At 43.3% G+C, this 23,265-nt stretch overlaps 5 protein-coding genes across 6 annotated transcripts in view; 4 read left to right on the top strand and 1 right to left on the bottom strand.

Annotated features, from left to right (window-relative positions):
* The window catches only part of LOC108031676 (uncharacterized), a 53,037-nt gene extending 49,066 nt beyond the window's left edge, over positions 1-3,971 (top strand). Inside the window, exons 2-3 of the mRNA XM_017105316.2 lie at positions 2,692-3,107; positions 3,253-3,971. Of these exons, the coding sequence (XP_016960805.1) occupies positions 2,692-3,052 (361 nt within the window). The 3' untranslated portion in view covers positions 3,053-3,107; positions 3,253-3,971. The remainder of the gene's footprint in view (positions 1-2,691; positions 3,108-3,252) is intronic.
* Positions 3,972-5,713: 1,742 nt separating this feature from the next.
* LOC108031911 (DNA polymerase alpha catalytic subunit) lies at positions 5,714-10,672 on the top strand. Its single transcript, XM_017105679.2, has 6 exons — positions 5,714-5,816; positions 5,875-6,069; positions 6,147-7,162; positions 7,233-9,793; positions 9,859-10,337; positions 10,412-10,672. Exons 1-6 carry the CDS (start codon positions 5,801-5,803, stop codon positions 10,606-10,608), a joined length of 4,464 nt encoding a protein of 1,487 aa, XP_016961168.1. The 5' UTR covers positions 5,714-5,800; the 3' UTR covers positions 10,609-10,672.
* Positions 10,673-10,675: 3 nt separating this feature from the next.
* LOC108031912 (circadian clock-controlled protein daywake) lies at positions 10,676-12,828 on the bottom strand. The gene is made up of 4 exons (XM_017105680.3): positions 12,648-12,828; positions 11,427-11,680; positions 11,079-11,376; positions 10,676-10,956 (listed from the first exon to the last, which is right to left on the bottom strand). The coding sequence occupies exons 2-4, from the start codon at positions 11,635-11,637 to the stop codon at positions 10,683-10,685; spliced, it is 783 nt and encodes a 260-aa protein (XP_016961169.1). The 5' UTR covers positions 11,638-11,680; positions 12,648-12,828; the 3' UTR covers positions 10,676-10,682.
* Positions 12,829-14,439: 1,611 nt separating this feature from the next.
* Positions 14,440-15,581, top strand: LOC108031221 (protein archease-like). Its single transcript, XM_017104457.2, has 3 exons — positions 14,440-14,581; positions 14,644-14,668; positions 15,146-15,581. Exons 1-3 carry the CDS (start codon positions 14,527-14,529, stop codon positions 15,534-15,536), a joined length of 471 nt encoding a protein of 156 aa, XP_016959946.1. The 5' UTR covers positions 14,440-14,526; the 3' UTR covers positions 15,537-15,581.
* Positions 15,582-16,541: 960 nt separating this feature from the next.
* Positions 16,542-23,265, top strand: part of LOC108031486 (transcription factor E2f1) — a 44,003-nt gene continuing 37,279 nt past the window's right edge. Inside the window, exon 1 of one of the 2 annotated variants that reach the window (XM_017104975.3) lies at positions 16,542-17,261. The gene's annotated coding sequence lies outside the window, so the exon portion shown is untranslated. The remainder of the gene's footprint in view (positions 17,262-23,265) is intronic. The other variant, XM_017104971.3, reaches the window with a different exon arrangement.

The following is a 23,265-nucleotide window of genomic DNA, read 5'->3' as shown; positions in this document are numbered from 1 at the left end:
ATGATTTATTAGGTTAACCGGTCTGATCCCCATCAAGCAGCTTCCTCCCCCACCTCCCCTCTGAAACGACAGGCGCTGAGAATCGGGTCAAAATTAGCAACTCTTTAGGCCAATTTGGATGCGTTTTAATGGCGGGGAAGAGTGGGAGTTGCATGGGAACTAAGTTATGGGATTGGACAAGTGCTGACGAGAGCTCTAGAAGAATGCAGTATTGTGGAAGAAATAGACAGCAGATTTTGATCTGCATGGAAATGGATAAATTACCTAAATGAAATTGAAAATAAAGATAAGATAGGCCTGTATTCTGTGTATCACGTGTTGCCTCACATATTTGTAATACTTTAGGTGAAATATCAGCCTAAAAAAGGGCTAAAATATTCGTAATCTCCTTAATTATGGCACTGGCATTTATTAATCAAAATTCTCCGACTGCAATTAAGGTTCGAAACCATTCCCACTGCAACAATTCAGATGCTGCCCTTTGTACTTTCCCTGACATTGCTACAGATACCGAAAAAACAAATAAAATTCCTCGAAAACAAAAACACGACGAAAAATTCCCCGTCAACTGTAAATGATGTGAAAAATGGCAAGCAATTTTCTCACACACTAGCAGATACCAACAGACAGTCATATGTTGATGGGCCAGACAATATGAAGATGTTTATAATATTATAATTAATTATGAATTTATGAATGCCTCAAAGCCTCAAAGTCAAAGCAAAGTTCAATGCCAAGCGAAAACAAACACAAACCAAAACAAAAGCCGCCGACCAAAATACATTTTGAATGCAACTCCCAGCTGATAATGCTTAATTATATACACATAAAGCGCAGCTTCGGCAAAACTGGAAAAAAATCAGAACAATGGCCGCAGAAAAGATGAACAAAATTGTAAAAAGAAACCCAAAGGTAATTCACACGGTTCGAGCACTTGAGCAAAGGGCATGGAAAGGCGAGCAATGAAACCAATAAACTCCATTGAAAGCTTTGCCAACAGATTTAATGAAGGCAATTAAGATTTTTAGCTCCGACTGCGACAGTGACCTACAAAGATATTAACCTAGGCAATCGATAGATGAAGCCCATAAAAGTGAGGTGTTTTAAGCGAAATTTGTATTCCAAATTGGTTTAGGTTCTAGGGCGATTTTGCAACTCGAATTGCATTAGAAATTTTAACCCCATTAGGAAGTTCAGACACGCGGCCGTATTATGCTAATTCGGGCTAGTTACGATCTAAGTGCAAAAACTGCACTCTAAGGGCAAGCGTGGCTGAGATTGACATCAAACAAGCAAATTATATGGCCAAAATAATTGCCACAATTAACCCAACAATGCCGAATGCCGAATCTATCGTAAAAAGCACACAAAAAATCAAAAGCAACAGTCATTAAGCTAAAAAGAGCAAGCGGCAATTAAATGTTTATGCCTGCAAAATACCCTTTCCGAAAAAGGTTTCGTGTAAATCATTACTTTAAAAAACATGATAATAATACACAAAAAATGGAGATAAACACACAAATTGATTGCTTTATAAACAAACCAAGTAGAACGACAATTTGCTGCAGACTTCAATGAATTAATTTCATAATTAAAATGTGTTTTATAAAGCAATTGTAAATAAGACCCTCTCCTAACGATATATGTTGGAGCAACAATTTAACCAAATAACTTTCGCCCATGAATCATGGGCTCGGTCGTGCCTGATCGGTCTTCGGAAAAATAACAAATAAATTTGTTATACAATTGTGTAAATATTTGCTTCTCATGAACCCAATTACAGAGATCCCTTGAAAACCAGATGAACCACGGCCCTTGAATCTCAACGACTAACCAAGTGGAAGTTGCCCATTTTCGAGCTTCACTTTCGACTTACAGTGGATATACCCGTTGAGTGATCGAGCACTCGGATCTCCTTACTGGCGTATTGATGTCTCATCTGGCATTCATTTTTCATCACACTTTATTTACCCAACAATCTCAGTTCGCCGCAAAACAATTATCTCGACAAAAAAACGAGGCTGCTGTTTGTGAACTCATTTGCATATATATTTTTGCACAATGGCACAAATAATATAGAGCCTTATAAATACATAGAAATATATATAAACTAAAGTAGCCCAAAGCAAGCTGAGCTCGGCTCATAAACAGATTGATTAGCGTCTTTAGCGTTGCAGCAAGAGCAGCTCCAACAAAAGCCCATTCGGCACACAAATAAATGGACGGATCATGAATAGATTGCGGCGATTCGATGGCGGAACCGGGCTGTTGCCAAGCACGGGGATCCCAGAAGTCTGGGCATCATCCTTCCCAAGAGTTCGCAGTTGTGTGCGAGCTGCTGGGACACACCTCTGCAAATGGGGTGATCTCTTCACACCCGGCACGTGTCGACTTAGTTTCTGGCCAAATGAAAAATAAACCAATTAGCGGGCTGAGTAATGACGGCGCCCAGCCCTTGCCAATCTTCTTCATCCATCCAGGTGGTGATTACGATGGGGGGAAGATGTAGTATATCTTTGGGATACTTTGTATTTGTTGACGAACGTTCAATAATATTTTCATGTCGAATGGGACTTTGAATGGTTTAAAGCCAATAAAAATATTATTATCTTGTTTTTTAAACCTTGTAAAAATTACAAATATAATTTTGATCTTCAAAAGTGTTAATTGGAACTATCTTTCCCCTTCCAGATACATAACCCCGGCTGCGGCGGCTACGGCAACGGCAACCTCATCAACCTCAGCGGCAGGAGGAGTCGGCGGCACCAATCTGGCGCTCTATCCCACGGCCACCGCCCAGGTGTACCGCTCCAACAACGGCCTGGACGTCCTGGACTGCGCCGGACTTGAGCACCACAACGCGGCCACCACATCGGGACACTCCGGCAGCGGCTTCTCCCAGCGCCTCAGGGAACTGGCCGCCTCCGCCGGACTGCTCTCCCTCAAGCCCCGCCAGCCCCTCAAGCCGGTGATCAAGACGCGCGGCTCGCCCGGACCGGAGTTCCCCAAGAAGGTCACCTTCAGTGCCTTCGCCACCGTCCAGGTGGTGTGAGTGGGCGCGAACAGTGGGTCTAGCATCTGTGGCATCTGTGCAGGCACAGAGCAAGGTGAGAACCCTACCACTATATATATATATATAATTATAAAATAGTAATCGTAGTAATATTTTTTGAATTATGAAACTAAGGGCATATTATTACAAATATTAAAAGCAATATTAATTCAGTTTTCCCTTTTCTCCTTTCTTTGCAGTTTCATCTTGCACTTGTTAACCATTATTTGTTGTTGTTTTTATATTTGTTGCTGTTGTTAAATGTTTAGCCAAAACTATGGGAATCGAAGGAGAGAAATTCCTGAAAATCTTTTATAAAAACATAAATTGTTGTGCCATGTCTGTGGCTTGAAATGAAAAGAAAACCATATAGAAAAGAATAACACACCCCATAGCTGAAGAAAATACCTCAAGGACCTTTAATCTCCATCTACCTTTATCTAATCCCTGCTATCTCTAGACATTTTCCCTTGGTAGACTGATTTTTCAACACTCTCCTTTAGTTCCTCTTGATCACCCTCTGCTGAGACAGTATTTTCCATCTTTCCCCATCTTTCAATCACTTTCCTCACAAACACACCCAAAAACGTTGTAGAATATAAAGACTATAAGAGCAGAAATTCTAAATATTTTCTATTAAACTGTAAATATGAATGAATTTTTGCTTATAACAATTTAAACAGCAAATATAGTCATAAATATATGTATCCATGTAATATGTAAGTCTGTTTTGTGTATGAGTGTATATAAACCATGATTTTGCATTGATTATTTCATAGGGCGCGAAAAACACCTTACGAATCCACACAAATTTAAGCGATGCTGCTGTATATTGTATTTAAACTATAATAAAATGTCTTATTTAAGCCTAATATTATGCATGATAAATAATAAATAAAATATAATACGATAAAACCAATCTGCTTTTGTCTTTTACTTGGGGCTTACAAATGTAAAATGATGTCACCTCTTATCGTCATCACGTTTATATTATTAACACTTGCAAAAACGGAAATGTTGCAGTAGAAATATTCTGTTTTAAAATTCAACTTTTTGAAATGTAACGTGCTCCGTTAACATTGTGTTGCCACTTTAACATTAACAGAGCACTGTGCCTACAGCGCAGGGTTGCCAGCAAATACAATTGTTGGTTTTAAATTTGACTTCCCGCCAGAAGTCTAGTACTCAGGTCGGCTAAGAGTTTCACTAGTCAAAAATCTTACTCTTTGCAGTGTTATTAAGGATTCCAAAGATTTCGCGTGCAATCTAGGTAACGTGGTCTTACTGTCAAGCCGTCAAAAATTAAAGATATGGAATATATAGATATTGGATAGAAAAAAAATTATTATAAAAAATCGGAAAGCACCGACAAACTTTTCCTTATAATGGTATTAGATATAACAGTTTAAATGAATTTCCCTTCAAAAAATCCAAAAGCGCAAAGTACAGAAAATCACATAAACTACAACTACGACTTTTATTTCTTACGGAAGAAAAATTCGCTGATACGGAATTCGGTTGCGTAAGAGAGGGGGTGTGTGTAAAAAAAATCACGATATGCCACGTTCAAAAATCACAAAATCTCATAAAAACACTCAATCAATTAGCGTGTGCTGTCCCATTTTCGCCGAAGCGAGTACATATTAAAATACATCCATTATTTAGAAAATCGAGATGGCTTTGTTCCCCAAAAAGCGGACTAGGCCACAGACTCTCAAAATGAAAAAAGCATTCCTTCTGCTGGAGATGGATATTGGTAATTTTTGGCCTAAAGTGGTACTTGCCCACATGGGGCTTCCGCTTTGCGAAAGAAGTTGGATGGCATCTGCCTCGATGACATTTTGTATTCGCATTACAAAAATTCAAAAGCCTACATGATTTTTTATAAAAAATCGTTTAAAAGCCAATATATTTTGTATAGCAAGTTATGGAAAAGGCTACCTTATGTTTATAGCAAAAAAAGTAACTTTGAAATTCGATTAAAAATGAACCATGGCATACCGCACCCTTATTTCTTTATGTAAATTCTTAAGAATTCGCGGTCCGTTGAGGATAATTTTTTTCGCGAATTTTGGGGGTGAGGACCGTAAACTAGAGTATTGCCCTAGGTTATGGCTGGTCAACGACTGAGATTGTAATTTTTTATTTGAATTTAAAATCGGAAAAATATGCCTCGGCTTGCAAGGTACCCGTCTCTCCGTTTAAAATAAAATAAAACTTCAGGGGGTAACTCGATTAGAATACGCAACCCGTGCCCATAGTTAGAACTTTAAAAAGGAACAATGTGATTATCACGATTTAAATTTTAATTTACACTGTAAAAACATTTTCAAAAACACCAGGTAGATTTAAACTATGGGCGTCGCACCTTGCTAAAACAAACTTGCGCTGCGCAAAAATTTGGAGAACACACATGCTTAACTCCAACTTCTAAGCTTTGATACAAGCAATTGAACAAAAACAACATTTTTTCTAAAAACTCTTATAAGTCTTATAATATATAAAGTGGTAGCTATACCTGAGAATTAATCAAACTTATCGATATATCGCCTTTCCGATGTCCGGCAACTCTGAAAACATCGCTTTGTTGTTATTAACTTTGCAAAGGTCCGGCCACTCTGAAATCATCGTTTCGCTTTTATCGATATTTTCCCGCCATTCCCGCTTTAATCAGTCTCCCTCCCTGGTCATAAAATAAATGAGATCTGCAGCACAACAAGGCGAATCTATCAATATTAGCCTATTGCGATGTCCGAATCACCTTGTAAGTAGGTTAGCTATCATCTTTGAACATGATACTTACCAGGACAATCTATTTCCAGCTGGTCCCCGCGCCAAGCGGCAGCGAATAGACAAAAATGGGAGGTTCGCCGCCATGGAGCGACTGCGTCAGCTGAAGGGAACCAAGAACAAATGCCAGGTGGAAGACCAGGTGGACGACGTGTACGATGTGGTGGATGAGCGGGAGTACGCCAAGCGGGCGCAGGAAAAGTACGGCGACGATTGGATCGAAGAGGGTGAGTGAACCGGAGGTCTTGGGAGCACCCATACTTTCCAAGCAATATAATAACATGGTTCATATTTCGTTTTCCAGATGGCACTGGCTACGCAGAAGACCTTCGGGACTTCTTCGAGGACGAAGACGAGTACTCCGATGGCGAGGAGGATCGAAAAGACTCCAAGAAAAGAAAGGGCGTTGCACCCCACAGCAAAAAGAGGCCCCGGGAAGCCGAAAAACCAGCCAAAGGAAAGGCCTCCATCAAGAACCTCTTCAGCAATGCGGTGCCCAAGAAGGCGGACATCAAGAACAGTGTGAAGGATGATGACATCCTGGCTGATATATTGGGAGAAATCAAAGAAGAACCTGCAGAGACTTCAGAAAAAGTGGAGAAAGTTATCGCGCCGGCGAAAATAGCAGTTGCCTCGCGAAAGTCCGACGCCGCCGCTGCCAAGGAGTACATGAACAGCTTCCTCAACAATATCAAAGTTCAGGAGCAGGAGCGAAAGAAGGCGGAGGCCAGCAGTGACCACGAGATGCTGGAGCGCATTCTGAAACCCAAGGCTCCAGTCCCGAACACAAAGGTGGCCTTCTTCTCCGCTCCTCCGATTAAAAAGGAACCTTTGCCCGAGAAGACACCTGCCAAAGAGTCTAAGGAAGATCCCTTCTCCGACAACGACATGGATTTCAGTTGTCTGGATGACGACGAAAACCAATTCGATGTGGAGGAGCAGCCCAAGGAGAAGGATGCCCAAGCCAAAACATCAGCTGAAAAGACAACTCAGCTTAAGGAAGCCGAAAAAGTATCTTCCAAAAAGAATCTAAATAGTTCCCCAAAGGAGAGTGAGCCGGAGGACATGAGCAAGCTGCTGAACAACTGGGAGTCCATCTGCCAAATGGACGATGACTTTGAGAAGTCCGTTATCACCGCCGAACAGGAATCGCCCATCTCGTCCGAGAAACAGCTGCGCTTCTGGTACTGGGAGGCCTGGGAGGATCCAATCAAGCTGCCCGGCGAGGTCTTCCTCTTCGGACGCACTGCCGATGGCAAGTCCGTCTGTGTGCGGGTGCAGAACATCAACCGAGTCCTGTATTTGCTTCCCCGCCAATTTGTAAGTACCAAAATAACAAGAATGGTTTTATACAAATTCCAATTATAAATCCATCCATCCAATTTTACAGCTCTTGGACCCCATTTCGAAGGAGCCCACCAAACAAAAGGTGACCGTGGCGGACATCTACAAGGAGTTCGACAGCGAGGTGGCCAGCGAACTAAAACTGGAATCCTTCCGATCCCGCAAGGTGACCAAGAGTTTCGCCCACCACGCCATCGGCATTGAAGTGCCCCAGACTTGCGATTACCTGGAAGTGCACTACGACGGCAAGAAACCACTGCCCAATCTGTCTGCTAGCAAGAAATACAATTCCATAGCGCACATTTTCGGTGGCACCACCAATGCCTTGGAACGATTCCTGCTGGAACGGAAAATCAAGGGACCCTGCTGGTTGCAGGTGAGTGGCTTCAAGGTGAGCCCTGCCCCCATGAGCTGGTGCAAAACGGAGGTCACCTTGTCGGAACCCAAGAACGTGGAACTGGTGCAAGACAAGGGCAAGCCAGCGCCACCACCGCCCATAACTCTACTGGCACTCAATGTCCGCACCTCGATGAATCCCAAAACGTCGAGAAATGAGATATGCATGATTTCCATGCTCACCCACAATCGATTCCACATCGATCGCCCTGCCCCGCAGCCCGCTTTCAATCGTCACATGTGTGGTTTGACCCGCCCTGCGGTGGTTAGTTGGCCCTTGGACCTGAACTTTGAGATAGCCAAGTATAAATCCACAAAGATATATAAGCACGATTCGGAGCGAGCCCTTTTGAGTTGGTTCTTAGCCCAGTACCAGCAAATAGACGCCGATCTCATTGTAACCTTCGACTCCATGGACTGTCAACTGAATGTTATTACCGATCAAATTGTGGCCCTGAAGATCCCCCAATGGTCTCGAATGGGGCGCCTTAGGATGACCCAGTCGTTCGGCAAGCGCTTGCTGGATCACTTTGTGGGCAGAATGGTTTGCGATGTGAAGCGTTCGGCGGAGGAGTGTATAAGAGCCAGATCCTATGATCTTCAAACCCTTTGCAAGCAAGTTCTAAAGCTCAAGGAGTCTGAGAGAATGGAGGTGAATGCCGATGATCTTCTGGAGATGTATGAAAAGGGAGAAAGCATCACCAAGCTCATTTCGCTCACGATGCAGGATAACTCCTACTTGCTGAGGCTGATGTGTGAGCTGAATATAATGCCGCTGGCCTTGCAAATCACCAACATTTGTGGCAACACGATGACCAGGACCCTTCAAGGAGGTCGCTCTGAGCGGAATGAGTTCCTGCTGCTGCACGCTTTCCATGAGAAGAACTACATAGTGCCGGATAAGAAGCCTACTTCCAAACGTGGTCCGGCTGGAGATCTCGAGGGCACATTCTCCGGCGCTGATGCAACTTTGGCAGCCAAGAAAAAGGCAGCCTATGCTGGTGGCTTGGTGCTGGAACCCATGCGGGGTCTCTACGAAAAGTATGTGCTGCTGATGGACTTCAACTCGCTGTATCCAAGCATCATTCAGGAGTACAACATATGCTTCACCACTGTCCAACAGCCTGTGGATGCGGACGAGCTGCCCACTCTTCCGGATTCGAAGACAGAGGCTGGCATACTACCCCTTCAGCTGAAACGCTTGGTGGAATCGCGAAAGGAGGTGAAGAAGCTAATGGCAGCGCCTGATCTTTCGCCCGAACTCCAGATGCAGTACCACATTCGACAGATGGCTCTGAAACTGACCGCCAACTCCATGTATGGTTGCTTGGGATTTGCCCACTCCCGGTTCTTTGCCCAACACTTGGCTGCTCTGGTCACCCACAAGGGCAGAGAGATCCTCACGAGTACCCAACAACTCGTACAAAAGTTGAACTACGACGTGGTTTATGGCGACACAGACTCCCTCATGATCAATACCAACATTACAGACTACGATCAGGTCTACAAGATCGGTCACAGCATCAAGCAGAGTGTGAATAAACTGTACAAGCAGCTGGAGTTGGACATCGATGGAGTCTTTGGCTGCTTGCTGTTGCTCAAGAAAAAGAAATATGCTGCAGTTAAGTTGAGCAAGGATTCCAAGGGCAACCTGAAACGGGAGCAGGAGCACAAGGGTCTGGATATAGTTCGTCGAGACTGGTCCCAGCTGGCGGTGATGGTGGGCAAAGCGGTACTCGATGAAGTGCTGGCCGAAAAACCGCTGGAAGAAAAACTCGAGGCAGTTCACTCCCAACTGGAAAAGATCAAAAATCAAATAGCCGAGGGTGCCGTCCCTCTGCCCCTGTTTGTCATCACCAAGCAGCTTACTCGGGCTCCCCAGGAATACGCCAACAGTGCTTCACTACCCCATGTCCAGGTGGCCCTTCGCATGAATCGGGAGCGCAACAGGCGGTACAAGAAGGGCGACATGGTGGACTATGTGATCTGCTTGGATGGCACCACAAATGCCGCCATGCAGCGAGCCTACCACTTGGATGAGCTCAAGAGTAGCGAGGATAAGAAGCTCCAGCTGGACACGAATTACTACCTGGGTCACCAGGTACACCCGGTGGTCACGCGCATGGTTGAGGTGCTGGAGGGAACCGACGCGAGTCGCATCGCCGAGTGCCTGGGCATGGATCCCAGCAAGTTCCGACAGAATGCACAGAGGTGCGTCATAATCTCATTTTTAACTTTCCACATAATCCTTTTATGTATTTCCATTCCCTTTTTAGAGTCCAGCGAGAGAATACGGAGCAGTCGGAGGGCGAATCCCTCATCAAGACGACCCTCCAGTTGTACCGCCTCTGCGAACCGTTCCGCTTCCAGTGCATCGCCTGCAAGACGGAGCAGCTGATGGCCAGCGCCTACCGCCCTGGGCCCAGCAGTTCGCACATCGCCGTGCTGCAGCAATGCGCGAATCCCGAGTGCCAAACGGCACCGGTTCAGTACCTGGCCAGCGTCCGCAATCAGTTGCAACTCGCCATTCGGCGGTATGTGCAGCGGTTCTACAAAAATTGGTTGGTCTGCGATCACCCGGATTGCAACTACAACACCCGCACACACACGCTGAGGAAGGACATGCGCCGACCCGTGTGCCAGAAGTGCCGGAGCGGCAGCCTGCTGCGTCAGTATACGGAGCGGGACCTGTACAATCAGCTCTGCTACCTGCGATTCATGTTCGACCTTGGCAAGCAGCAGCTGCAGCAGAAACGTAAGTGAAAAGAAACAAATCACTTTAACCCAAACTTAAATTGGAGACTCATGTTCACTCTTTCCATATTCTAGCCACACTAACGCCGGAGCTGGAGCAGGCCTACCAGCTCCTCTACGAGACCGTGGACCAGCAGCTGCAGAGCTCCTCCTACGTGATCATCTCGCTGCGCAAGCTCTTTGGCCGCTCCCTGGCCATCATGTCCCTGCAGCCGCCCACACCGCGACCCCACAACGAGTTGATCGCCAGTACTTTGGCAGATGTCTACTAGGTGTTTAATTAACTAGCCTTTGTCATAAGATCCATTAAAAATACTACAAAACAAATGCGAAAAACTAGACGAGGTCACGTGGCGAGGAACTTCTCGAGCGGAAAGTAGCGGAAGGACTCGTTGAAAATGTCCGTGAATGCCGTGCTGACCAGCTCGTTTATCATGGGCTTGATGAACGGCAAGCCCAGCTGCCACATGCTGTTGATGACGCCATCGGCCAGTTGGTTCAGTGGCTGTCCCTGCAGCAGATTCTCGATGTGCAGCTCCATGCCGCCGATGCGATCCACCTCGACGTGGACCTTGATGAGCGAGCCCGGGTCCCCGATGCGTCGCACGCTGGTGGTTTGACTGCGGAGGGAAAAATTAAGGTGAGCTGATGGTTGTTGTCAACCTGGGCGCAGCGGAGTCAAAACAATTGCCATGTTGACAGCACGGCTTGGGAAATATTTTAAGTACCACGCTCTGCTCACCTGTAGTCGTAGAGGGTGAGGTTCCAATGGCCTTTTCGGCTCATATCCGTGCCCAGCATCTTGGCGGCGAACTCGTACTCGCCCTCCAGGCTTTTCTCCGGGAAATACTGGGCGTACACGATGCGCCTGTCCTCGGGATCGGCATGGAACTTGGTCACCTCGGATCGCGCCCACCCGAACTCGGAGACATTGCGCAAGATGAGCCGAAAGCTGCCCAGGCCATGGGAGTCACCTCGCCGCAGCTCGACGTAGGTACAGTGGTGCGGGTCAAAGGGCTTGATGTTGTAGTCGGGCACACCTGAAAGAGTTGCCCCATCAGCGCTGGCCCGTGATCCAAATCCCACTCACCTGTGGTGAAGTAGGCCCTCAGATCGTTGAACACCTGCCGCATGCACTCGTTGAAATCCTCGTCTGCCTTTTGGCAACGGCCCAGCGTGTGCTTGAGATCTGCATCCACATCGATCTGGCTGGAGGCGTGCGCCAGGTGAGCGGCAATCAGCAAGATCCCCGCCAGGTAAGCTAGGTGCCTGGCACAGTTTGGGAGCCACTGTTGCGACATGCTGACGGGGGTTTGGCAGCCACTGTTTGGCGACTGTTAATTGCTAAGGTAATGTACGTAAAGTTTTTATTGTTTATGTGACTTTGCTCGCGTTTTGTTTATATTTATTTTTATGTAGACGACCGTTTTTGTGGGCGTGAAGAGCCACTGGTATTCGTTGCTCAAAGTGTCCTTGGTTTTGCACACAGTTTGCAGATCTTCTGTTGGTTTATATATTCAATTGGCTTGGCAGTTTTGGATTAAGGAACGTAATTTGTTGTCGTATGGTAAATATTTAATCAGTTGGGATTGATTATTGATTGCACTATAACTTATCATTACAGTTTTAGGGCTACTTCTCACATTTTACTTCCTCTTAAAAACAAGTTTCGTGTTCAGTCAATGACTTTATTAAGTGTTTCAGTTTTGAATTACACTGATTTGTTAACAAATATCATGTTTAAGTAAATTTACATTTTTATTATTTTTTTTAGAATTTTACTGCCGCTAGAGACAATTTTTATACTTTTTTCTCTCAGTTCCCAATTCTAAAATTTATAAAGGTCGATGACTGCGGTTAATGTATACCATTTTTACTTTATTTTAGCTACAGATCTATTGTACACTTGTCTGAGGGTTTATTTGTACAAAATCTCACAGCCTAAGCCGAAAGCTGTCACTTTTTGCTAGAGCTATATACAAGCACTCCTCAAGCGACCTCATCTTCAAGAAAATGGTTGGGTAATCTTTTTGTTTGCCTGCACTTGACCCCTTTAAGCGCACAGATTGTTACAAGTACACGAAAAGAAAACTGCGAAAATGTACGCTAGTGCAGAGCCTGCTAACAGTGGCGAACGAAAGACTTGTAAAAGACACAAACTCGGGGGTGCGAACCACTTTTATTTCCACTCGGGGCAGGCACTCATGCAGCGCGAAGGCAGCAACGTATGATAACATTTGGCAATTGTTCAGTTTAGCGGTTGCAGCTGCAGTTGACCAACGGTCAGTTATTTAACAAAACTAGTATTTACCCAGCTACTTAGTTCGGCAAAGTTGGCGAGCTCCAGAGCTTTGCAGGCACTCCTCTGTGGCTTTTCGTTCCGAATATGCTATAGCCAAATATGAAATTCTGGAAGTCGTATGCAAAGGCGCGCTAAAATCCGAGAATATTATTAGTCGTACAGTTAGCTGAGCCGAATACGCGACGTGAATCAGTCGAGCTGCCGTGGCCAACTGAAGCACTCCAAGCCTGGGGAGCCGAGAGAAAAAGAGCTTCCACCGAAAGTGGCAGCAGCAGCCAAATGAGCCATGGCAAAAGACCACAAAAATAGCAGGAAAATGTTTGAAGTCCATGCAGTGCCCGGCACAAACTTGGGCTTTGTCAACTCGCCATGGAGTTTTACACCCTCGTTTCCTCATACCCAACTTGGAAATCAGTAACAAGCAAGCCAAAAAGTAGTAAATCACCAGCGAAAACCATTCATAAATTCGCTTAAAAGTGCGTAGAATTCTGGTCGTGGGGGGAGTACGACTTGAAGATACTCTTTATTATCACTTAAAAAAAAGTCAAACAATTTTTCTGGCCCAATTAAGGTGTTAATTCATTTCAAATAACATTTATTTGTAGCAAAAACAATCAACTGATCAATAAATACTAGTGATAAAAGGGTCTTAAAACAGGAATTTGTAAAATAACATATTTAAGTGAAACCTGCCTTCTTAGCATACAAAAATAGTGATATGAAAAATATTTAATGTTCTATTTTATCCTCGAATAATTAATATACCTATAAGCGGAATATTCCCGAAATCACCTTCATTCCAAGCAATAACCCATCATCGCTGCTGGAAAGTGATCTGAATTTAATTAGGCAAGCCCACACCCGCCTAAGGTAATACTTTGTATCACATCAAGTACACACAGCCAGCTCTCAAGTTCATGGAATTGAATAAATTGAGCTGCGTGATTGACAATCGCGCGTGCTCAAAAAGTAACGATTGACAGAAGAGCAGCCGGTGGCAGCAGCAGCAGATTGTGGACTGCCTTTTGCCAAATGGATCCCACAAGGTTGCAGCTTCGCTTGTTATGGCGATTATAATTTAATGAAAGGACAAGGTCGCGCTTACAGCAACTTAAAACGGCGCTTGTAAGATACCCGAGCACTTTATAGTGCTTTAATTGCGATAACAAATGATGTTAATAAACTGGAAATTCTGCTTTAATTTCGGACTAAATTACTTCATTATTTAGCAGTTGTAAAGGATAAGATAAGTTACAAATAATGCGCAAAACCTTTTGTATTTCAACAGCTATTAAAGTCAGCTATTTTGAGTCAGTTTCTGCACAAAAATCGATTTGAAATTTGATTTTAATAACAATTGAAACCAAATATGTAATATTAATTTTTTGGTTTTTTCTTTAAAAATATTCAATTATTTTTCCAATACCCATCTGAACGCCAAAAATGGTTGAAAGTTTAATTAAAATATATCCAATATTTTGGCAGTTTTCACTAATACGCCACCAGCCGCTAGAGGCGCCACCAGTTGGTGCGCTCTGCTTGGTGCCGCAGGTATGCGCTAGATGGCGCTAGCTAAAACATATTTTCTGAACACTCCTTTCCTTTTTCAATCCTTTTACCTGACTAATGGGTATCTAAAAGTCAATGAAATCGACTTAAGCTTTTTCTCTTGTTTATAGTTTAACTTATATAAATAAATATATATGTTTGTAAGTACTTAAATAAATATATATTAGACACCACTCTTATTGGACTTCAGTATTTTTCTCGGCAAGGCGCTAGTTGGTATTGCTCCCCCGGCCGCCGACGGTCATACTGTGCGGTCGCTGGTTTGTTTATAGTTATTTAGCGGTCTATTTCTCGTTAATTTTAGCCATAACTAACAATAATGGAGGTGGAGTTCAGCAAGGAGAACTTTCTGCTGCCGGAGGTGAAGTACGAGTGTGAGTAGATCTTCGGCTTGAAGACGGAACCACCTGTTGCTAAGTATTTCATCACATTGCAGACTTGGACCACACGGCTGATGTGCAGTGAGTAAGCCAACAACAACAACGCCGCTCGGCGACCATGTGGAGCAGGGTGGTTCGGTGTCTAAAGTGCTAAATCGGGAAATCTTATTAGAAGAATTCTTGTTAGCATGGATGCCTTCGAATCAGAGATAGTGATAGAGTGATTTTACAGATAAGAGCAATTATTTAATTTTATTTTAATGTCAGTTTATTATTTTTGGTACATTATTATATGATACTATCCTAGAAACCAAAATATAAGTAAAAATTCACTGTTAAGCTATTATTTTTCACATTTAAGAAGTTAAAGTTCTCGAAAGCTGTATCCATGAATCACCAAACGTATTCCATAAATATCTGCATCAGCAATATGTGCTAGACAGCTGCTTTTCTCTTGTTAATAGTTATTATTTAATATCCGAATTTACTGGGAGTTATTATAATCATTAAAAAAGTTGTTGGCAAGACATCAATAGTCAATAATCTTCCCTTTAACAGAATCCACGGCTGGGGAACGAGTCTGAAGGAGGCCTTCGAACAGTGCGGAGTGGCCATGTTCGGGTACATGACGGAGCTGGACTACGTGTCCGTGGAGCAGTGCTTCGAGATCGAAGCGCAGGGCGACGATCTGGAGGGACTGCTCTTCCACTTCCTCGACGAGCTGCTCTTCCTGTTCTCCTGCGAACCGTTTCTGGTGTGCAAGAAGCTGGAGATAACCAAGTTCGATGTGGAGACCTTCGAGATCTCCTGCCGCTGCTACGGGGAGCCCTTCGAGCTGGGCAAGCATCCACAGGGCACCGAGGTGAAGGCAATCACGTACTCGGCCATGCAGATCGTCCAGCAGCCGGAGGCCAGCCACTACGAGGTGTTTGTGATAATTGACATTTGATCCGACTGCGATCGCCGGGAATTAAATGTGACTGTTCTGTTTCAACCCCTTTGCCTGTCTCCATTAATCATAAGTGAAATGCCGAAAAAAAGCGATATAAAAATCGCTGCATAAGCCCGAAAAATTTGCAATCTCTCGTGCTGCGACTGCATCCCTTGTCGGTGAGGATGACTTATCACAAAACCACTCGATTGTGCGGCTGCAAATGCAATTAGGACTGCCTGGCTCCCTTCTCACCGGCATGATTTCGGAATCAAGATTTACCCTTTTGCCTCTGTGCTTTTTGTGTACTATTCTCTGTTTTTGCGCTCGGCTTTGTGAATTGGCAACGTGTTGAATTCCCAGACAAACGCCGAATTTGCTGTCCTTTCCCAGACCGCAGTTCAATGCACTTTTTATTTGGACAACCTTCGGGAGCACTCCAGCGCTGTGATTAATTATGAGTTTTAGATGGAAACTAGTTTCTAAAGTGCAGTAAAGAAAAAGTAATATATTGATGGGTATCTCAACTAAAAAGTATTTTTATTAAATTTCTATTAATATGCATTTTATGAGCCCAATTTAGTTAAATTCATGTTTGATTTAAAATACTTTTGGTTGACATATTCTTATTGAGAAGATAAGGATTTCCGTTAATTTAAAATATTGTTCAAATAACCCAATTTAATCTATTGATGGTACTGCGTTCTTGGAAGCTTGGTTCTTTATAGTTTTTGTTTGTTGATGATTGATTTAGATTGAGTGAAGTTATTTTTACAATTTGCACCTATTTCAGAACCAAAAAAGAAAGTCAAAAGAATTTTTTAAGCCACTTTTTGAACTGCGCGCAACCTTTTCTAGTTTAGTAGAAAACCAGTATTTTTAGTATGCTTTAGTTACACCGGCATATTTAGTAGATGCTGAGCGCCGCCAGCTGGCAACCCTGACCGATTTGTTTTGAAACAGCTGACCGCGCCGTCAAAGCGCAAAACGTAAACAACAAAAAAAACATTTGCCGGGCAACGGCGGCGAACATATGGGGCTGCGTGGGTGTGTGCGTGCGTGCCAGTCAGTCTGCCCGTCGGTGTGAGCAGCGAGAGATTTCCTTGGAATATCGGGCGAAAGGCGAATTGGAAAATAGATGTTTTCACAGCTGATTGATATTGAAAAAGCAACGCTGCAAGGCGAAGAAAGAGCGTGTAAGGGAACAAACAAAGTGTAGCAGGCGAATCCCCCGCACTCACAAGTGGCCAGCTGCTCTTGGCTTTGTTCAGTGCTTCGAAATTAAAGTGGCTTAAGAAGTTTATAATTGCCAGAGAAATAACGGTTGTTGCATGCTGAATTCGGACCCCAAGTGGGTGGCTCCAACGTCATCGAGCAGCGCCTTTCGCCCCCTCCCCGCTGTTTGTTGTTATTGTCGTGTTTGCTGTTGCTTCTCAATTCGCCCCGTCGCTCTCCATCTCTGTCGCTCGCTCTCGCCGCCTCGCCGCACCGCTCATTCTTTCTGCAGCCACCAATTGTCATGGTGTTAAGAGAAGAGGAAGCAGCAGCCCGTGAGCACATTGTGCGGTAGTTGTTGCCGTTTTACACCCAGAAATCGGGCGGATATCGCCTTGAAGGCCCCACCAATCGACAGGTGACGTTGCGAGCCGCAATTTGCGATCAAAAACTCGGAGCCAGCCCAAGGGGAAGCGAGTGAAAAACGTGGCGGAAAAATCCATACGAAGGCGGAATGGAAAAAATGTGGTATGTAGGTAGTACTAGAAGTAGAGAATGTGACATGTGTGTGCGCCGCAGTGTGTGTGTGCGGGGTGCTGCGCTGGGCATTTTCTTATAAAGGGGAGCCCGCAAATAAGCCAAAAAACCAACTGTTTTTTGGGCGTGCGCCCCCCACTGCCGGCTGGAAAGTGTGCATGTGTATGTACAAAGAACTGCATGCCGGTCCAGCTGACACAGCAGCTGCGGCAAGGGGAAGGCGCTTACGAGGGGGTGGAGTGGAAATCTTGGTGAAAACGGCAAAGGGGGCGCGAGGGGGCTGTGACAATGCGCACTTTATATAATTGCAGCTACCTGTGAGCCCGCTCCTCCATTGGTGTGCGTTTCCAGCTGTGTCTGTGTGGGCGGGCGGCTAACGGTTAACGCACTCCTGTCCGATTTCAATTCATGGCCTCTCTGCGCTGACGTCACTGGTACTTCATTTGCAATCTTTCCCATTTGATTAATCTCAAGTGTAAAGTCGAGCTTCAGGCCCAGTAACTCGCCCTCGTACAGTGGTAACTCCCCTGGGAGAAACTAGACTTGTGACACTGGCCTTGATAAATTTTTAGAGTAGCAATGGGTGTTGTTAAGGGTAGTGGATTCACCAATATTGTATATATTTTTTGCAAAGAGAAAAATATTTGACCTGATTGATTGGTCACTGATAAGAACGACAGTGCTCTCCCAATGAATTAAACTCTTCAGTTAATCTTTACTATCCCTAAATATGTCCAAAATAAATTATGATATACGGGAGTATCTCAGAAATCTTTTAGAGGGATATTATTATGTATTTTTTTTATTATATATATTTTTTATTATATATTATTAAAAATCTGAAATAGTGAAATTAAATACCAATTGTATGAATAATTTACCCTTTTATTTTGACAATTTTTTTATTAAAATCTCAGCAATATGTAAACTACATAATACAGTTTTCATTACCGAGTTCCCACTTCTGAGAGACCACTGTAATCGTATATTTATTCGCTGGCGTGTTGCATGCGCCGGGAATTGATGTTAGCCCCCGAGGAATCGAAATATTTGATTAGATTTTAACTCGGAGCAGAAAAGCTCAGTGAAACGTTGCCAGATTGCCCATAAGGGATGCTGTGACTTCGCGCGTGATCAGCTTAGTTTTCGGATTGGAGCCGAGACTGCGGCCAAGGGTGTGGCGCTTTGTGCAGCCATTGTGACAGAAACACTTCCTTCTAGAAGCCCTATCGGCGTATCAATTAACCCAGATATGGGAACACGGAACCGGCTCCGCGGGTGATAAGACTGCGTTGCCAAACTTTCCCAGATAGGGCCGGGCGTAGGAGTCACCGGAATTCCCGGGAAGAATTGCAGTCGTCGTGGGTCAGCTCTAGGCGACGTCACAGTTTGATGACCTCCAGACGCTCACACACCCCAGGGCCCACCAATACCCGGGCCACTGGGCACGTCCGTGTGCTCGTGCTCCAAAAGGGGCAATGGCGGCCGTCGAAGACGACGCTGTCTCGTGGCTTTTTGCTCCATCTCCCTGTATTGGGCGACGTATTTCTCGGGTCTGCAGTTTTTACTTTTTCTCCACCGATTTTCTTTTTTATTTTCGTATTTGGTTACTTTGATTTCGCTTGGCCTTCGGGCGCAGTCTTGGCCTCTGGGCCGGCTCTTTTGTGAACCAGTAGCTCTAAGCGCCTCTGTTACCTGTTCGCCCCTGTTTGGTATACACATCGTTTTGTGCCGCCGCAGTTTGTACCAAATTCGACATATCATTGCGGAAGCAGTGATTTGTACACTCCGTTTTGTTTACCCCATGTCTCCAAAGAAAACCCCAATGTTTTCCATTAATTCAGTTGCCGCACTGACAGCGCTTTGATTTGAGCTCGTTCTTTTATCTGCTGCTCCGGCGATAAGGCCTTCAAAACTTGTGAAATTGAGGTCATCCTTAGTTAGGTTTTATTACATGGAAGAGTGGGCTTTGATACTTATGTCTTGGTAATGATCGAAGTTCACGACTAAGATTGTTATAATAAGTTCATATCCCATCTTTGAGCAGACCCGTATCTTACAATAATCTAACTATCCATATTTTATCAAAATTCAATCGATTGCTATATCTAACAATCATTTTAAGTTCTGATTTAGAAAACAAGACAGTGGGCCACTTTGTTGTTGTTATTATAAGTTCATATCCCATCTTTGAGCAGACCCGTGTCTTACAATAATCTAACTATCCACTAACTATTTTATAAAAACTCAATCGATTGCTATATCTAACAATCATTTTAAGTTCTGATTTAGAAAACAAGACAGTGGGCCCACTTTTCATAGGCTCCATAAGTCAATGGGCCTTGATAAGCCCAAATAAACCATAAAAATCTATTAATAAACCACGGAGCTCAGTTCCTGACTTTCGGACCGTCTGGCAACTCCGGCGCAAAGCTCATCAAGTGGCTTATACAATCGCCTCCAAAAAAATATCACGCACACTGGCTGGGACATCACATAAAATTGGCGCACTTGCTCTGAGCAATAAACGCAGCGATTTCTGGACAGGCTAATACTTTTCATAATATATTAAACACTTGAATGCCACTTTTTCATTGTGGACTGGCCACTTTGGGTCATCGCTGGCCCGCCGATCGTATCGTGTTTGTTTTTATCATGTGCTGCCTCTTTTACTTTTTCGAGTGACTTTGTGTGTGTATTAAGTTGTTGTTGCACTTTTATAGCAGGCCAAAAGGGGGGCCACACGAGGAGGCAGGTCTCCATGCCAGCAGCAAACGCTCGCACACTCGCTGGCATAAAATACTTAAGCGAAACGAGTTAAAAGCGATTTCATTAATATGTTTTTGTTGCCGATTCCGATTCCCCGCGCCCGACGTGTTGTTAGTGCGCTGGCCGCTGCTGTGGCTGGTGGTTTTTATTATTATTTTTTAATCTCTGCCCTTGCCTGGCGATACCCTTTGCTTTAATTGGACCGAGAAATGGTCAATGTTATTTTTGGTCATTGTTGCCCCTGGAATAACAACGAATAACTCACATTGCTCATTGTTTACCCATCATACGCGTACCTTCAAACGATAATAATTGAACTTAAAATTTGCTTTTAGAGTTGTTAATCGAAATCAGTTTGATCGACAAAGTACAAATCCAAAAATGTAATTTTGGGGGCAATAAATCTTAATTAAATCTGTAGTGAAAAGCTTTGTTTGGCACATACATTTTGAGATATAGGTTGATAATTTGTAATCTTAGTCATAATTCTAGAGTTCCAATAGTTAAGATCTTACGTTTTCCAAAGAGTCGAACTTTTGACAGCATAAGAATCCCAAGTATGTGCATTACAATAAATTCATCCCTAATGTAGGTATATACTTCAAAGTATAAATAAGTATTTATGGGATTTAGGAATCAAGTAAGTACCAGAACCAGTCATCGTCTTATAAAAGATGAAGTAACACTCTGTCTGTTTCAATTTCAATTATTTATACTTTTTCCGTAAGTTATTACGTGTTATTACGACTGCCTAAGGTTATTAATACAATTTCTTATCTCAAAGAGAACAATCTTTAGGTACAAACATTTATCTGAAAGATAGTCTTATCCCCCTGGGGATAGAAGTGTATTAAGATTCGTCACCGCTGACTCTGACTAGCTGCTCAATTTTGTATTCTTTTATTTTGTTGTTGATTTTTTGTCAGTGCTGCTGGCTGGTTTCTGCTGGGCTTTTGGTTTGCCTGGCTATTTTTAAAAATTTCTGCGCGAAAGCAGCAAAAAAGTAAAATTAAAAAGCGAAGCGCCCAGAAGAGAAAAGACGAGGCAGCGCGAAGTCGGCGCAGTGGCATCAGCAATTGTTGTTGCTGCTGTTACTGTCGATGTTGCTAGTGCTGCTGCTGCTGCTGCGTTGGCCGCATAAAAAATGTGGAATATGGAATTTCTCTGCGAGGCCCCACATTTACCCACACGTGCGCACGAGCAGCACACACAGATACGCAATCCGAGTCGCGACTTTTGTGGCTTTCTGTGCGTGCAAATTGGAGCAAGAAGGGGGAACAGAGAAAGGGGCAGAGGGCGAGAGAGAGAGATTCAGATACTCTTTTACTGATCTTTTGCATCACATTAGTGTAGTACATTTGGGAAATGTATGGATTCGGAAATATTAACCTTGTTTAGGTGATAAAGAAATATCTGCTAGTCAATGAAGTTGGAGAAATATACATTTTGCAAAACAATATCATATTTCTTGAACAATTATTATAATAAAAATAAGAAGAAACGAAATAAAAGGGTTCTTTGAGAAGTAATAATGTTTATTTCAACATTTTGAAACCCTAGTTACACAACTATGCCTGGGAGTACTGAGTTATTCATTTTTTATTTCATTTTCTGTATTCACCAATAAATAAAAAAAGTGTTTGGAATTTCGAAATATTTTAAGCATACTAATTAACTGTACTTCATAAATAGTTAGAAGTTAATAAATATTTTAAAACGTGACTTTAACCCCTTTTAAATAGTAAAGAGCAATAAATTCACTATTATTTTCTTAAGGATTAAATAAAAGTCAGCCCAGAAAGGGAATTCGTAAATATCGAATGTATTTTGGTTCTTTTAAGTCTAATAATTAAGGGTACTTTATAGATAGGTTAATGTTTGAAACTACTTTTAAATTGGACTTAAAGGGCATCCATTTCTTTTATGTTATGATGATGATGATTAATGTAAAGCACTTCTTGCAAGGGTATACTTAATAATAAAAGTCTGCCCAGTTTTTGCATTGGCTGCGAGATTCGGCTCCGCCTCCGTCGGCTTTGGCGACATCGATTTCCTGCTGCATTCGAGCACGGACGAAGCTCCCTCCAGACGGACAAGGGCGGAGAAAGGAGAGTGGTGTCCGTATCCGTGTCCGCGTATGACAACTCATTTGTTGTTGTCCGCTGGCTGGTTTCGTGGGTGACGTCGTCACTCGATGACAGCTTCAAAAACGGCAACAGGAATAATCCATTCCCATTCTCAACTCCGGAACCAATTAGGTCACATTGGCGTCGTGGCAGCTTCTTCCTTCTCCACCAGTTCGCTTTTTTTACTCCCTTTTGGCAACACATTTCATCCGCTTGCCTCTTTCTCCTCGACTTTTTTATGTCGCAAGGCAACTTTGCACTTCATTGATAAAATGATTAATCGTTATGATTAATATGCGGGGGTGTGAGGGAGAGAATAAACATGAATACACTAAAAAAAATGAGAGAACCAGAGAGCAAAATATCCCTTAATACTAAGAGGGAGACAGTTGAAAATGTAATGCTAAGGAATACGACCATATATCAACTTCTACGATAAAAAAATAAATTAAAACGTATTAAACTATTTTTTTCCCTCTGTAACACGTTTCTCTGAGTTTATGTGTGTCACCTAGACGGTGAAGCGTTAAAGCGGATGTTTAAACGATTCATAAGCAGACACCACATTCCCTTTTGGGGTCTAATGCGGATTTGATAACGAATTTTGGGTTCATCCGAGGTCGCTTTGGGTGTGAATAATGTTGCGGGTAAGGTTTTATTGTTGCAAAATTTTTAGAAAGCATGTGGGAAGGCAAGAAACAAATATTAACGAATTCAGAAGTTAAGCCGCACATTAAAATAAGCTTACACGTGGGGGAAAATATCATAAAAACTTAATTAATAAAATATTTACCATGTATATTCATACAGGTTTCATTTTTTATTAAACTCCGATCTCAATCAAATAACTCTTTTAATGGTATTAGCAATAAAAACCAACCGTTTTGTAAAGGACACCTAATCTGCAGACTAAAGATTTCCCTCACTTATGCAATCATTTGTATAGATTACAGCTTCAGCCAACGATTTATAGTCGATCACCCAGGACTGAAATGTTCCCATGCTGCGACCCTCAAGCCCCGCCACCCTAGGCCTAAAAAAGGCTCACCCTAGTCATAATTCCTGTCCAATATTTATACGACATGAAAAAATGCAACCCT

Source organism: Drosophila biarmipes, chromosome 3R, assembly GCF_025231255.1.
Source record: "Drosophila biarmipes strain raj3 chromosome 3R, RU_DBia_V1.1, whole genome shotgun sequence".
Taxonomy (NCBI): Eukaryota; Metazoa; Arthropoda; class Insecta; order Diptera; family Drosophilidae; genus Drosophila; species Drosophila biarmipes.
The sequence above is the reverse complement of the archived record's forward strand: the minus strand, read 5'-3'. Positions and strand labels throughout refer to the sequence as shown.